Here is a 13026-nt window from a genome sequence, read left to right as displayed (position 1 = left end):
AACCCAGTTTACTTTTTGACCTCAGCTTGTGGGATCTTAGTTCCCCAACCAGAAATCGAACCCACCTCTTCTGCATTGGAGGCACAGAGTGTTAACTGCCGGACTGCCAGGGAAGTCCCCTGAATTCTGGATTTTAATGTGAAATATCCCCATTTTAAACGCTCAGTCATTAAGTCATTTGGGCTTTCCTGGTGGCTCAGTTGGTAAAGAATCTGCCTACAATGCAGGAGACCCAGGTTTGATCCCTGAGTGGGGAAGATCCCCCAGAGAAGGAAATGGCAATCCACTCCAGGATTCTTGCCTGGAAAATTCCATGTACAGAGGAGCCTGAAGAACTACAATCCATGGAGTCTCAGAGGCAGACATGACTTAACAAGTAAACCACCACCTGGGCTAAGCAGAACTTGCCAGCATGCCTTCAGTCATCCAACTCTCATCATAGGAAAGTGTAGCCTTCCTGTTTTTCGTGCAGATCTTTATCAGTCTCAGCACCATCGTCTCTGCTGTGCTCAAAGTTGGTTCTCTGGCAAAGTCTAGAATCTGATATTCTCAGATTCTCCAATACCAGCTGGGTGTCCAGCCATTCAGTTCAGTTCTGGTCCTAACACCTCTCTGAGTCAGTGTCAGACTCCACAAGTTTAAGGGCTCAGTTTCTCATGACTGCCCTCACTCCAGATGCTACTTGTTAAGTTCCACATCCCTAGTCAACCCATATATAAAACCAACTTGGCTATGCGTTTGGTTCCCATGATCCTCTGCTCAGGTCTGAATTCACCAGGATGACTCACAGGACTCAGGGGAATACTTTACTTATATTTGCCAGTTTATTATAAAGGATGCAACTTAGAAACAGCCCAATGGAAGAGAAGTGTCAGGCAGAGTACACAGGTGGGGGTAAATAGAGCATCTATGTGCTCTCTGGGTTCTGTTCTCTCCCAGAACATTGATGTGTTCACCAACCCAGAAGCTCTCTGAACTCCCTCATCTAAGGGCTTTTTATGGAGATTTCACTGGGTAGGCTGCCCTGGTGGCTGAGATGGTAAAAATTTGCCTGCATTGTGGCAGACCGGGTTCAATCCCTGAGTTGGGGAGATCCCTAGGAGAAGGAAATGGCAACTCACTCGTGTATTCTTGCCTGGAGAAATCCACAGACAGAGGAGCCTGATGGGCTACAGTCCACGGGGTCACAAAGAGTCAAACACGACTGAGGGACGAACATACACACACAGGCATGATTAATTGAATTATTGGCCATTGGTGATTGAACTTTCATCTCCTGCCCCTCTCCTCTTTCTGTCTTTTCTCAAGGTCTGGGGGTGGGGCTGAAAGTTCCAAGCTTGTAGTCACGTTGTGGTGTTTCTGGTGACCAGACCCTATCTTGAAGGTATCTGGCCTGCTCCACACACACCAGGAGCCACCTCATTAGCATACAGAGGTACTCGCATCACTCAGGAGACTGCCAAATGTTCTGGGAATTCTAAGCCAGATAGGAAAAAGATCAAATATTATGTTTTTATTAAACCACAGGTGTTCTTTTTGGTTGGTTAAGAGCAGACTAGTATACAGTAAGACCCCTGCACGTGAACCTTCAAGTTGCAAACTCTCAAAGATGTGAATCAAGTCAAGCATAAGTGAAATTGCAGCTTGCCCTCCATGTCTTACTGTTGATGATCCTTCAGCTCTACCGTCTCCCGCTGCCTCTCGCTCCTCCCGTCGGTAACTCTTCTCTCCTGTTCACTGGGTGCCAGCCCCTGTATGCCAGCTGTTGTACTGTGCTACTGTACTTTTCAAGGTACTGTACTGTAAGATTAAAAAAGTTTTCTTAGCTTTCTGTGTTTGTTTTTTGGTGTTATTTGTGTGAAAAGTATTATAAGCCTATTATAGTATAGTACTATATAGCTGATTGTGTTGGTTCAGTACCTCGGCTAACTAACATCGTTGGACTGACGAGTGCACTCTCGGAACATAACTCATTCATGTGTAGGGGACTTATTATACTCGAGAGATGACCACCGGTGAGGTTTTTCTTTCTTTTTTTTTTTTTTTGAATACCCAGATGGAGACTGCCATATGGTTGGAAGATCATCACCATAGAGATGGGCCCTCAGATAAATAAAAGCAAGGCCAGGATTTTTCTTGAAAAATCTGTGTTTGGTTCACCCTGACACACAAATGAATTACCCCAGAGTTCTACACTAATTTTAGAAGGGAAATATTTCAAAGTAGATATTACTAGTCTCCCACTCCCGAAATCCTAATTTTGAGCAATGTCACTTCCCAAGGACACAGACTGTATATATTCATTGGAAAAAATACATCTACATACTGGATGGTAAAACAACTAAATTGTGGGTATCTGTGAAACTAATTTTTTAAAACGTATGCCTGATATAAGGTTATTCTTTCTGAAAGAATCCAATTCCATAATGGTAGGAGGAGTTGTGATGCCATGTCTAATTTATGACATTGAAGTAACATTATCAAAACAGGATATGTGTGTGTCTAAAGTTGCTTAAAAGCAGTTAAAGGTTATTAGAATATATTTTAAAAGTTGGAAGGAAGAGAGAAGTTGAGTTAGAGCATATTATAATTTCATGCCACTCATAATTGTTTTCTGTCAGCGGACCATTTCTGCTGATCATAAATGTTGTGTTTCACTCACTAGGCCTTTAGGAGAACATTACTGTATGTACTGAACTTGATTTTTTTCAGGATTGTATTTTTTTTCAGCCTTATTTTTCCCCCATTTTTCTCTAGAGACTTAGATCTGAGAATAAGATCCCTGGCATCTTTATATTTCTGCTTGAAAATTTTCAAAGTAGCTATGCTTTAGTTGCTTGTTTTGCTTAAATGGCTTTAATAAATCAAAATTTTCTATTTCTTTAGAAGAACTGTATCTCTGAAATATTTTGTTGTTATGCTGAAATATATACATCATTGAAATATATATCCCAGTGCTTTTTTTTTGCAAATGTCGCTGGAAAATCTGAGCATATGATTCATTTTGAGTAAAAGATATTTAAAAAAAAATATTTAACCGACTTAAAAAAGATTTCTGAGTATGCTACAGGGCTCTCGTAAAAGAAAAAAATATTTGGAGGATTTTGTGGCTTTGGTCATAAACAGTGACTGATTTCAGTGACAGTTAAAGAAATCAGATATTTAAGTGAGATGAACTCTTTAGAAATCCCTCCTGTTAAAATTTTTCCTTACGATACCTACACTTCCAAGAAGCTATTTTGGAGTCACTGAACATAAAATGAGAGCTTATGTCTGTAGTATTTTCATTGCTCCTTTAGATTTCAGGATAGTTCTGAGTAAAATTTTGAGGTGTTTTCTTGAGAAATACATGCTGTCAGTCACCGCCAGGAGTGAACTTTAACATAGACAATACAGTGTGTGGACGCAGCAACAATTTAGATACAGGAAACTAAGACGCTGCAGTGATATGCTGCTCGTTTTACAATTATTTATGAAACAAAAGCTAATTTGTCCAGTGTGGCAGACTAAATAATGACCCCCCGCCCCTGCCAAAGACTGTTGTTGTTCAGTTGCTGAGTCATGTCCAACTCTTTGCAACCCCATGGACTGCAGCACACCAGGCCTCCATGTCCTTCACTGTCTCCTGGAGTTTGCTCAGAGTCGTATCCATCAAGCCGGTGATGCCATCCTACCATTGCTTCCTCTGTTGCCCTCTTCTCCTCCTGCCTTCAATCTTTCCCAGCATCAGGGTATTTTTCAATGAGTTGGCTCTTTGCATCAGGTGGCCAAAGTACTGGTGCTTCAGCATCAGTCCTTCCAATTAATATTCAGGGTTGATTTCCTTTGGGGCTTCCCTGGTGCTCAGGCTGGTTTGATCTTCTTGTTGTTCAAAGATGTGTGTTAGCTGCTCGGTCATGTCCAGCTCTTTGCAATTCCAAGGGCTGTAGCCTTTCAGGCTCCTCTGTCCATAGGATTTTCCAGGCCATAATACCAGAGGGGTTTCCTTCTCCAGGGGATCTTCCCAACTCAGGGATCAAACCCATGTCTCCTGTGTTTCCTGCATTGCAGGCAGATTCTTTACCCACTGAGCCATTGGGAAAGCCTGTTCAGAGATACCTAGGTTCTAATCCCTGGACCTGGGAATGTTAACCTTCTCAGGCTTAAAGACCTCGAAGATAAGATTAAGACTCTGGAGATGGGAAGATGATCCTGGATTATCTGGGTGGGCTTCTGAATGCAGTCTCAGTGTTCCCGTAAGGAGGAGGAGAGTTGACTACAGAGGGAGATTTGACTGCAGAGAAGAATGTGGTGTGACAGTGAAACCATATACCGCACTGTTGGCTTTGAAGATGGAAGAAAGCAGCTCTTGCTGCTGGAAAAGGCAAGGGAAGAGAGTCTGCAGGGAGTGTGTGACTGATTTTGGACTTCTGACCTCCGGAACTGTAAGAGAATGTGTTTGTGTTGTTTTAAGCTACCAAGTTTGTAGTCATTTGTGACAGCAGCCATAGGAAGCTAATACAGCTAATTAGTTGATGGTATTAAGTTAAATAAACTATCAATACATACATAATACCACTGTAAACCAAAAGGGAGTTTACAAGCTACTAAGTAATTAGTCATTTCTTAGCATTTGTATTTGCAGATTTTGGTTAACTTCTGCATTGCTATATTTATCAGCTTATTCTTAATTGACAAGCAGTAAAAATTCCTAACACTTAAATGTTATATTTATAGGACTTGGCTGATTACTCTTAGCAGAATGCAGTTCACTTATCTCCCAGAGCAAGTTCCTGTTTCTGCTTCCCTTTCTTCAGTTTATAGCTGAGGTGTATATTACTATTGTCGGTGCTATTGATTCCCCTGGAACTTTTTCAGGCTGTGACTCAGCATCCTGATTTTTCGAAAAGGGAACCAGACTCCCACACGGGCAATCTATAGATGCAACAAAAGCCTGTCTTGTTTTGTAAATACAAGGCACACATTCTACACACTAGGCATCCATTTTGTGGCAGTACCATTATCATCCTGGTACTGGGGGGAAGCATGGAAGGTTCTCTGAAACATCCATTAGGAACCCACCCCAAGGCTTCTCTGAAAGTGTGACAGTTTTTTACATCCACTCCTGGCACCTGCACTTTGATTACCAGAGTCCCCTCAGATCTGCTGATTCCACACTGTTATAGAACAAAGAAATCCTACAAAAGGGAGACTTTTGTGATGTGTCCCTTATTGGCATTCTGTTTAGCAGTCTTTATTGGATGCACTTGTTTCTTGAGGCCAAGGGAAATTCTGTTGTGGTATTCATCTGTGTGGGCATATTGCTGGTTATTAAACCCAAAGCCAAAGGATTTCTGCTTCTAACTGTAGGTTCTTTGGAGCTAGAGTATTTCCATTTGAGCTTGATGAATTCTCTTGGGGGAGAGGGATATTTCAAGATCAAAATTAAACTAAATGAATAAATGAATGCACATTTCAAAGGTGGCACTTCAATCAGGTGCCCATAGATTTCCTCCCCCCCCCCCGCCCCCCCAGGGATTACTGGAACTTTTTGGTTTTATTTGATCATAATTCCAAGACAGGATTTTTCATTGGTGTTTGTTTTGTTTTTCAATGATTCTCACCACCCCGCCCCACACACACACACTTTAAGTTTGATTTTATTTGGCATTTATCCCAGTTGGCAATTTGCAGTGTAAACAGGAAGCTGACCTTCCATTTGTGAAATCACAAAGTGAAATGGAATACCAGAAATGATGTTCTCCTAGAAATAATAAATAGCTTTCTAGCTTTGTGCTGTTGTCTAAATTCATAGCACAGTATTAACTAAAATTAATATTTATGTATAGTGAGAAGAATAATGTCTAGACCTAGGTACCTTCTTGGTTGTATTATATTACTTTATATGTTACCTCATTTTCTTTGACTCTTAGAAATCCTCAAGTAGAGACAACAGCAGTGGCATAACCAAGTACTGGGTTGGCCAAAAAGTTCATTTGGGTTTTTCCAAATTTGGTCAATTTGGGTTTTACATCTGGGAAAAACCCAGATGAACTTTTTGGCCAACCGAATAGTAACATCTGGTCATTGAGCTCTTACTGGGAACCAGACACAGGTTGTGTTTAATAATACAAGTAAGCTTTCCTTGAACTACTTAGTTTAACCATCAAAAAAAAAAACCCTATCTGAGGCCATTATTTCCCTTGCATGGACAAGGAACCTGAAGTTGAGATTTAGAGGAGCCTGGCAGACTGCAGTTCACAGGGTTGCAAAGAGTTGGACACGACTGAGGGACTAAACAGCAATAACAACTGAGGATGCATACCTAATAAAGGATAATGAGTATTCAAACACATGTTTCTAGCCCACAGACAGAGCTTATTCCATGGCAACAGCCCATTCCTTGAGTCTGGAGATGGCAAGAGTCACGTTTAGGCAGCCAGGGAAAAAACAGCCAAGACTCTGAAGGTCAGAACAGTACAAGAACAAAGGTTCAGTGGAACAGCCAAGAACAAGATCTAAGAGAAGGTTCCCTGAGGGCCACAGAGCAGCTCTGCCTTGATAAAGAAGGGGATTGGGGCTGCAGTGCAGTAATTCACTGTGATAGCTGGACTCAGAAGGAATGAACCTCTGAACAAGATGTAGTGAAATTTTGTCCTAGTTGCAGATGTTTCATTTTTTTTAATTAAAAAGTTGGCTCATAATTACAAAGTAATATATCCTTCCTGTATATAAAAAAAAAAATCAGCACCAAATTATGTAAGTGTGAAGGGACATGAATTTGAGCAGACTCAGGGAGGTAGTGAAGGACAGGGAAGCCTGGCGTGCTGCCGTCCATGAGGTCGCAAAGAGTCGGACACAACTGAGTGACTGAACAACAAGAGTCAGAGCTGTCCCTCTTTTTCCTTCCTCGTTGACCCACCATTTTCCCATATCTATATATCTAAATCTCATATATATATATAACTAAATGGAATAGTTGTTGGTCTTGGAGGGTTTTCTTCTATTTTTTTTGTTTTATTTCACAAAAATAAGGTCATACTATCACTTTGCCAACAAAGGTCCATCTAGTCAAGGCTATGGTTTTTCCAGTGGTCATGTATGGATGTGAGAGTTGGACTGTGAAGAAAGCTGAGCGCCGACGAATTGATGCTTTTGAACTGTGGTGTTGGAGAAGACTCTTGAGAGTCCCTTGGACTGCAAGGAGATCCAACCAGTCCATCCTAAAGGAGATCAGTCCTGGGTGTTCACTGGAAGGACTGATGTTGAAGCTGAAACTCCAATACTTTGGCCACCTGACGCTAAGAACTGACTCAGTGGAAAAGACCCTGTTGCTGGGAAAGATTGAAGGTGGTAGGAGAAGGGGACCACAGAGGATGAGATGGTTGGATGGCATCACCAACTCAATGGACATGAGTCTGTGTAAACTCTGGGAGTTCATGATGGACAGGGAGGCCTGGTGTACGTAGAGTTAGACATGACTGTGACTGAACTGAACTGATCATACTGTTCTATGACTTTTTAAAGGCAATAATAACACATCTATATCTTTTATGTTAATACTCTTACTTCCCTGTGGAAGGAATTTTGAGGAGAAATACTCGTATTAAAGAAGGCTGTATTGCAGGATGGGCGAAATGGGTGAAGGTTGTCAAAAAGGTACACGCTTCCAGTTATAAAGTGAGTTCTGTGGATATAATGTATAGCCTGGTAACTATAGTTAATAGTACTCTATTGTATATCTGCAAGTTACTAAGAGAGTAGATCTTAAAAGTTGTTGTCACACTAAAAAATTTGTAGCTATGCATGCTGATAGATGTTAACTAGACATTATAGTTGTCATTTCACTATATATATATCTACTGAGTCATTATGTTGTACACCTGAAACTTATATGTCAATTATATCCCAATTAAAAAAATACACAGGGTTATTCCTTGTGGTTTGGGAGGTCACAACTGGGACCTGTCCTGCTTGAATACTTCCAGTGGCAGGGAGTTCCCTTCTTTGTGACGCAGCCGGTTCCATTATTAGATTGCTCTGTTAGACCTTTACCCTGACCGAATGTTTATTTCTCTGTGACTTCCTATAGCTCATTAATATGTTCTCTGGAGTTCCACAGACCAAATCTTATCCCCTCTTCACCTGTAACTAGATGAAATGAGACACCAAAGGGTTTGCTTAAGAAAAGTTAAAAAATGAAAGAAAAAGTAAAAAAGTAAAAAAAGTAAAAGAAAAAAATTATATTGCTTCTGTGGCTGGTCAATTTTCTCATTTTCTACTTTTCTTCATGGAGCTATTAGCTCCAAACTGTAGAACAGAGCCTCTTTGCCTTTAAAAATTTTTTAGTTTTATTTTTGTTATTGTTTTTAAACATCCTTTGTATACAAAAGGTGTTCTTTCTTGACCTCTGGATTTTTCCAGGGCTGAAGGCGCTGTTGTGGAAGGAAGATGTCATCGGATATGAGGGAGCACAAGGAAGTGCAGACTCTTAGGAAGGTTTAGTTTGGATTTAAGAGATTTTTTTTTAACCTCAAAAATAGTGTTAGCACATTTCCTAAATCTCAGCCAACTGTTAGAGCCAGACAGACCTTGAAAATCTTGTCAACCTCTTGCTTTTGTTTACTTTAGAAGTCCTAGAGCGTTTATCTTATTTCCAAAGAGGGTCATGACTGATTATGAGATAGCCAAGCCCAGAACCTAACTCTTTCCTTCCCGTGAGCACGTTTCTCCATTGTAGCCTACTAGATTGCCAGACCATTCTTCCCCAAGTAGTTCCGAGAATTTCCAAAGTCCAGTGGATTTGAAAGTCGCAGTATATATACATTTGCCATAGAATACTTTCAGGAGAGATCTTGGAGGCTCTATGGCCTTGTGAATTCCTGTTCCACAACTTAACGAAGCCCTGTGACCTTGCAAAGTGGCCCTAATTTTTCTCAGCTGTCCTTTTCTTATCTGTAACATGGAGCTAAGACTGCCTTCCTCGCTGGAGGATAGGATGATATTTATGAGGATATTTATGAGGATTTGTGATATTTTTATGAGGATAGGGTGATATTTGGAAAGTTTGTAGCACAGTGCCTGATTCATTAGTCACCTCAGTAGTGCTTGCTGTTAGGAAAAAAGTTCTTTCAAACTTTTCATGATAATCTTTTTTAAAAAGTAAATTCAGGTTTTAAAATCTTTTGAGTTAAATTATTGTAGGAAGGAGACTTCAAAGACTAAATATTAAAAATTTTATTGACTAGCTATTGTACGTAAAATATAAAAAAGAGAAGTTTATTTTTTTTTTTACTTTCTTTCCCCACAACTTTTACCTTTCTTTTGCTAGAAAGTCACCAAATTTTTTGTTGTACCCTTAGACGACAGAGGATGAGATGGTTGGATGGCCTCACCAACTCAATGGACATGGGTTTGGGTGGACTCTGGGAGTTGGTGATGGACAGGGAGGCCTGGCGTGCTGCAGTCCATTGGGTCACAGAGTTGGACACGACTGAGGAACTGAACTGAACTGTAGATCTTGTATTGTATGCATATACTCAATAAGCTTTAAATATGAAAACATTTCTATCTTCACTCTTTGTCTCTTGCGAATAGGGGTTTTTTTTTTTTCTGTACCTATGGCTTGCATGATCTTAGTTCCTTGACCAGGGATTAAACCTTCAGTGAAAGGGCAGAGTCCTAACCACTGGATCACCAGGGAATTCCCATGTTCAGGTTTTAAAATATGGCTTTTATAACTCAAGAACTGAATTTAAATTTTTTTATTTAAATTTTTACTATATTTTGTCTATGACGCTTTTTATAGAAACACATGGACCTCAAATTGTGGAATTAAGTAAGAGTCATAGAGAACCACTAATTTAAAATTAATGAAAGAAGTCTATTTAATATATTTTTAATTATATATGGCTAATATATTTTCTTTTTCAGTATCTAGATAAAGAGAGGGGGCTTTCCTGGTAGCTCACAGTAAAGAATCTGCTTGCAATGCAGGCGATCTGGGTTCGATTCCTGGGTTGAGACTATCCCCTGTAGAAGGGAGTGGGAACCAATTCCAGTATTCTTGCCTGGAGAATTCCATGGACAGAGGAGCCTAGTGGGCTACAGTCCACGGGGTCACAAACAATTGGACATGATTGAAGCAACTTAGGATAACATAATATCAAATAAATATTTTTGTATTAGATTTAATAAAAAAGTTTAAATATCAATGCTGTATGGACAATAGCCCTCAACTTTTGGAAATAGTAATTTGGTGATAAAAGGCTCTTTGATGATTTTTCACATTTATTTCTCATATTCCTCTAAGTTGGGCTGTATTACAGAGGAAGAAACTGAAGAATTGAGCAAATTAGTAATTTACCAATAGATCAAGACATGAGAGTTTATTTTTGAGAACACATTGCTAATCAAAGCTGTGAAATGGCATATTTGTAGGAGAGCAACTCTCAGACAAATCAAAACATGACCTCATTTATCCACTTATTGATTCAAGAAGTATTTATTGACGAGCTAATGTTTAATGCATAGACCCTTGGAATATGGCATTTAATAAAACCTGGACAAACCCCTGCCCTCGTGAAGCTTTCACTCTATTGCAAATGAAAGCTTCCTCTCTCCATTTGGTGCCTTTTTGTGTTGCATTCCCCTGGAAGTCAGCAAACAACACAGGAGACCTCTTGCAGAGACAAAGAAAGGAACTTGCTCTAGGTCCTTGACATTGATGGCTGCCAGTGCTCTGAACATATTTCCTTTAGTAAAGGAAAAAATGTCGGAGGGAACGGTTTTTACTGAGCTACTAAAAATGCTTTCTTTCACAGTATCACTTTATTTCTTTAGCTCTGGGTTAGGATATGAGCAGGGAAAAAATGAGGTGTGCATATGTCTTACAAATGCACACAATTTTAATGTAAAAAGAGCCAAAAGACTCCAAAAAAGCCCTTCAATATTCCTTTTTCAAAAAGATTGTAGTTAATTTACAATGTTGTATTAGTTTCATGTGTACAACAAAGTGATTCAGTTATAGTAGTTAGTTCAGTCTCAGTCGTGTCTGACTCTTTGAGACCCCATGAATCTCAGCACGCCAGGCCTCCCTGTCCATCACCAACACCTGGAGTTCTCTCAAACTCACGTCCATCGAGTCAGTGATGCCATCCAGCCATCTCATCCTCTGTTGTCCCCTTCTCCTCCTGCCCTCAATCCCTCCCAGCATCAAGGTCTTTTCCAATGAGTCAACTCTTTACGTGAGGTGGCCAAAGTATTGGAGTTTCAGCCTTAGCATCAGTCCTTCCAATGAACACCGAGGGCTGATCTCCTTTAGGATGGACTGGTTGGATCTCCTTGCAGTCCAAGGGACTTGCAGGAGTCTTCTCCAACACCACAGTTCAAAGGCATCAATTCTTCTGCGCTCAGCTTTCTTCACAGTCCAACTCTCACATCCATACATGACCACCGGAAAAACCATAGCCTTGACTAGACGGACCTTTGTTGGCAAAGTAATGTCTCTGCTTTTTAATATGCTGTCTAGGTGGGTCATAACTTTCCTTCCAAGAAGTAAGCGTCTTTTAATCTCATGGCTGCAGTAACCATCTGCAGTGATTTTGGAGCCCCCCAAAATAAAGTCTGACACTGTTTCCACTGTTTCCCCATGTATTTGCCATGAAGTGATGGGACCAGATGCCATGATCTTCGTTTTCTGAATGTTGAGTGTTAAGCCAACTTTTTCACTTTCCTCTTTCACTTTCATCAAGAGGCTTTTTAGTTCCTCTTCACTTTCTGCTATAAGGATGGTGTCATCTGCATATCTGAGGTTATTGATATTTCTCCCAACAATCTTGATTCCAGCTTGTGCTTCGTCCAGCCCAGCGTTTCTCATGATGTACTCTGCATAGAAGTTAAATAAGCAGGGTGACAATATACAGCCTTGACGTACTCCTTTCCCTATTTGGAACCAGTCTGTTGTTCCATGTCCAGTTCTAACTGTTGCTTCCTCACCTGCATACAGATTTCTCAAGAGGCAGGTCAGGTGGTCTGGTATTCCCATCTCTTTCAGAATTTTCCACAGTTTACTGTGATCCACACAGTCAAAGCCTTTGGCATAGTCAAGAAAGCAGAAGTAGATGTTTTTTTGGAATTCTCTTGCTTTTTCAATGATCCAGTGGATGTTGGCAATTTGATCTCTGGTTCCTCTGCCTTTTCTAAACCCAGCTTGAACATCTGGAAGTTCCTGGTTCACGTATTGCTGAAGCCTGGCTTGGAGAGTTTTGAGCACTACTTTACTAGCGTGTGAGATGAGTGCAATTGTGAGGTAGTTTGAGCATTCTTTGGCATTGCCTTTCTTTGGGATTGGAGTGAAAACTGACCATTTCCAGTCCTGTGGCCACTGCTGAGTTTTCCAAATTTGCTGGCATATTGAGTGCAGCACTTTCACAGCATCATCTTTTAGGATTTGAAAGAGCTCAACTGGAATTCCATCACCTCCACTAGCTTTGTTCATAGTCATGCTTTCTAAGGCCCACTTGACTTCACATTCCAGAATGTCTGACTCTAGATGAGTGATCACACCATCGTGATTATCTGGACTGTGAAGATCTTTTTTGTACAGTTCTGTGTATTCTTGCCACCTCTTCTTAATATCTTCCGCTTCTGTTATGTCCATACCATTTCTGTCCTTTATTGAGCCCATCTTTGCATGAAATGTTCCCTTGGTATCTCTAATTTTCTTGAAGAGATCTCTAGTCTTTCCCATTCTGTTGTTTCCCTCCATTTCTTTGCATTGATCTGTGAGGAAGGCTTTCTTATCTGTCCTTGCTGTTGTTTGGAATTCTGCATTCAAATGGGAATATCTTTCCTTTTCTCCTTTGCTTTTCGTTTCTCTTCTTTTCACAGCTATTTGTAAGGCCTCCTCAGAGAGCCATTTTGCTTTTTTGCATTTCTTGGGGATGGTCTTGATCCCTGTCTCCTGTACAGTGTCACAAACCTCTGTCCATAGTTTTCAGGCACTTTGTCTATCAGATCTAGTCCCTTGAATCTATTTCTCACTTC

The 13026-nt window shown here is 40.5% G+C and overlaps 1 protein-coding gene across 10 annotated transcripts in view; it reads left to right on the top strand.

Annotated features, from left to right (window-relative positions):
* Positions 1 to 13026, top strand: part of NCOA7 (nuclear receptor coactivator 7) — a 161884-nt gene that overhangs the window by 58236 nt on the left and 90622 nt on the right. The window contains exon 1 of one of the 10 annotated variants that reach the window (XM_024996941.2): positions 3405 to 3659. The exons of 6 other annotated variants lie outside the window; for them this stretch is intronic. In XM_024996941.2, the coding sequence (XP_024852709.2) occupies positions 3562 to 3659 (98 nt within the window). In that variant the 5' untranslated portion in view covers positions 3405 to 3561. Of the gene's footprint in view, positions 1 to 3404; positions 4425 to 13026 lie in introns of those variants that run through there. 3 more of the 10 variants (XM_059890077.1, XM_059890076.1, XM_024996939.2) reach the window with 3 other exon arrangements.

This window comes from Bos taurus, chromosome 9 (genome assembly GCF_002263795.3).
Source record: "Bos taurus isolate L1 Dominette 01449 registration number 42190680 breed Hereford chromosome 9, ARS-UCD2.0, whole genome shotgun sequence".
NCBI lineage: Eukaryota > Metazoa > Chordata > Mammalia > Artiodactyla > Bovidae > Bos > Bos taurus.
This window is presented reverse-complemented; position numbering and strand designations above follow the sequence as displayed.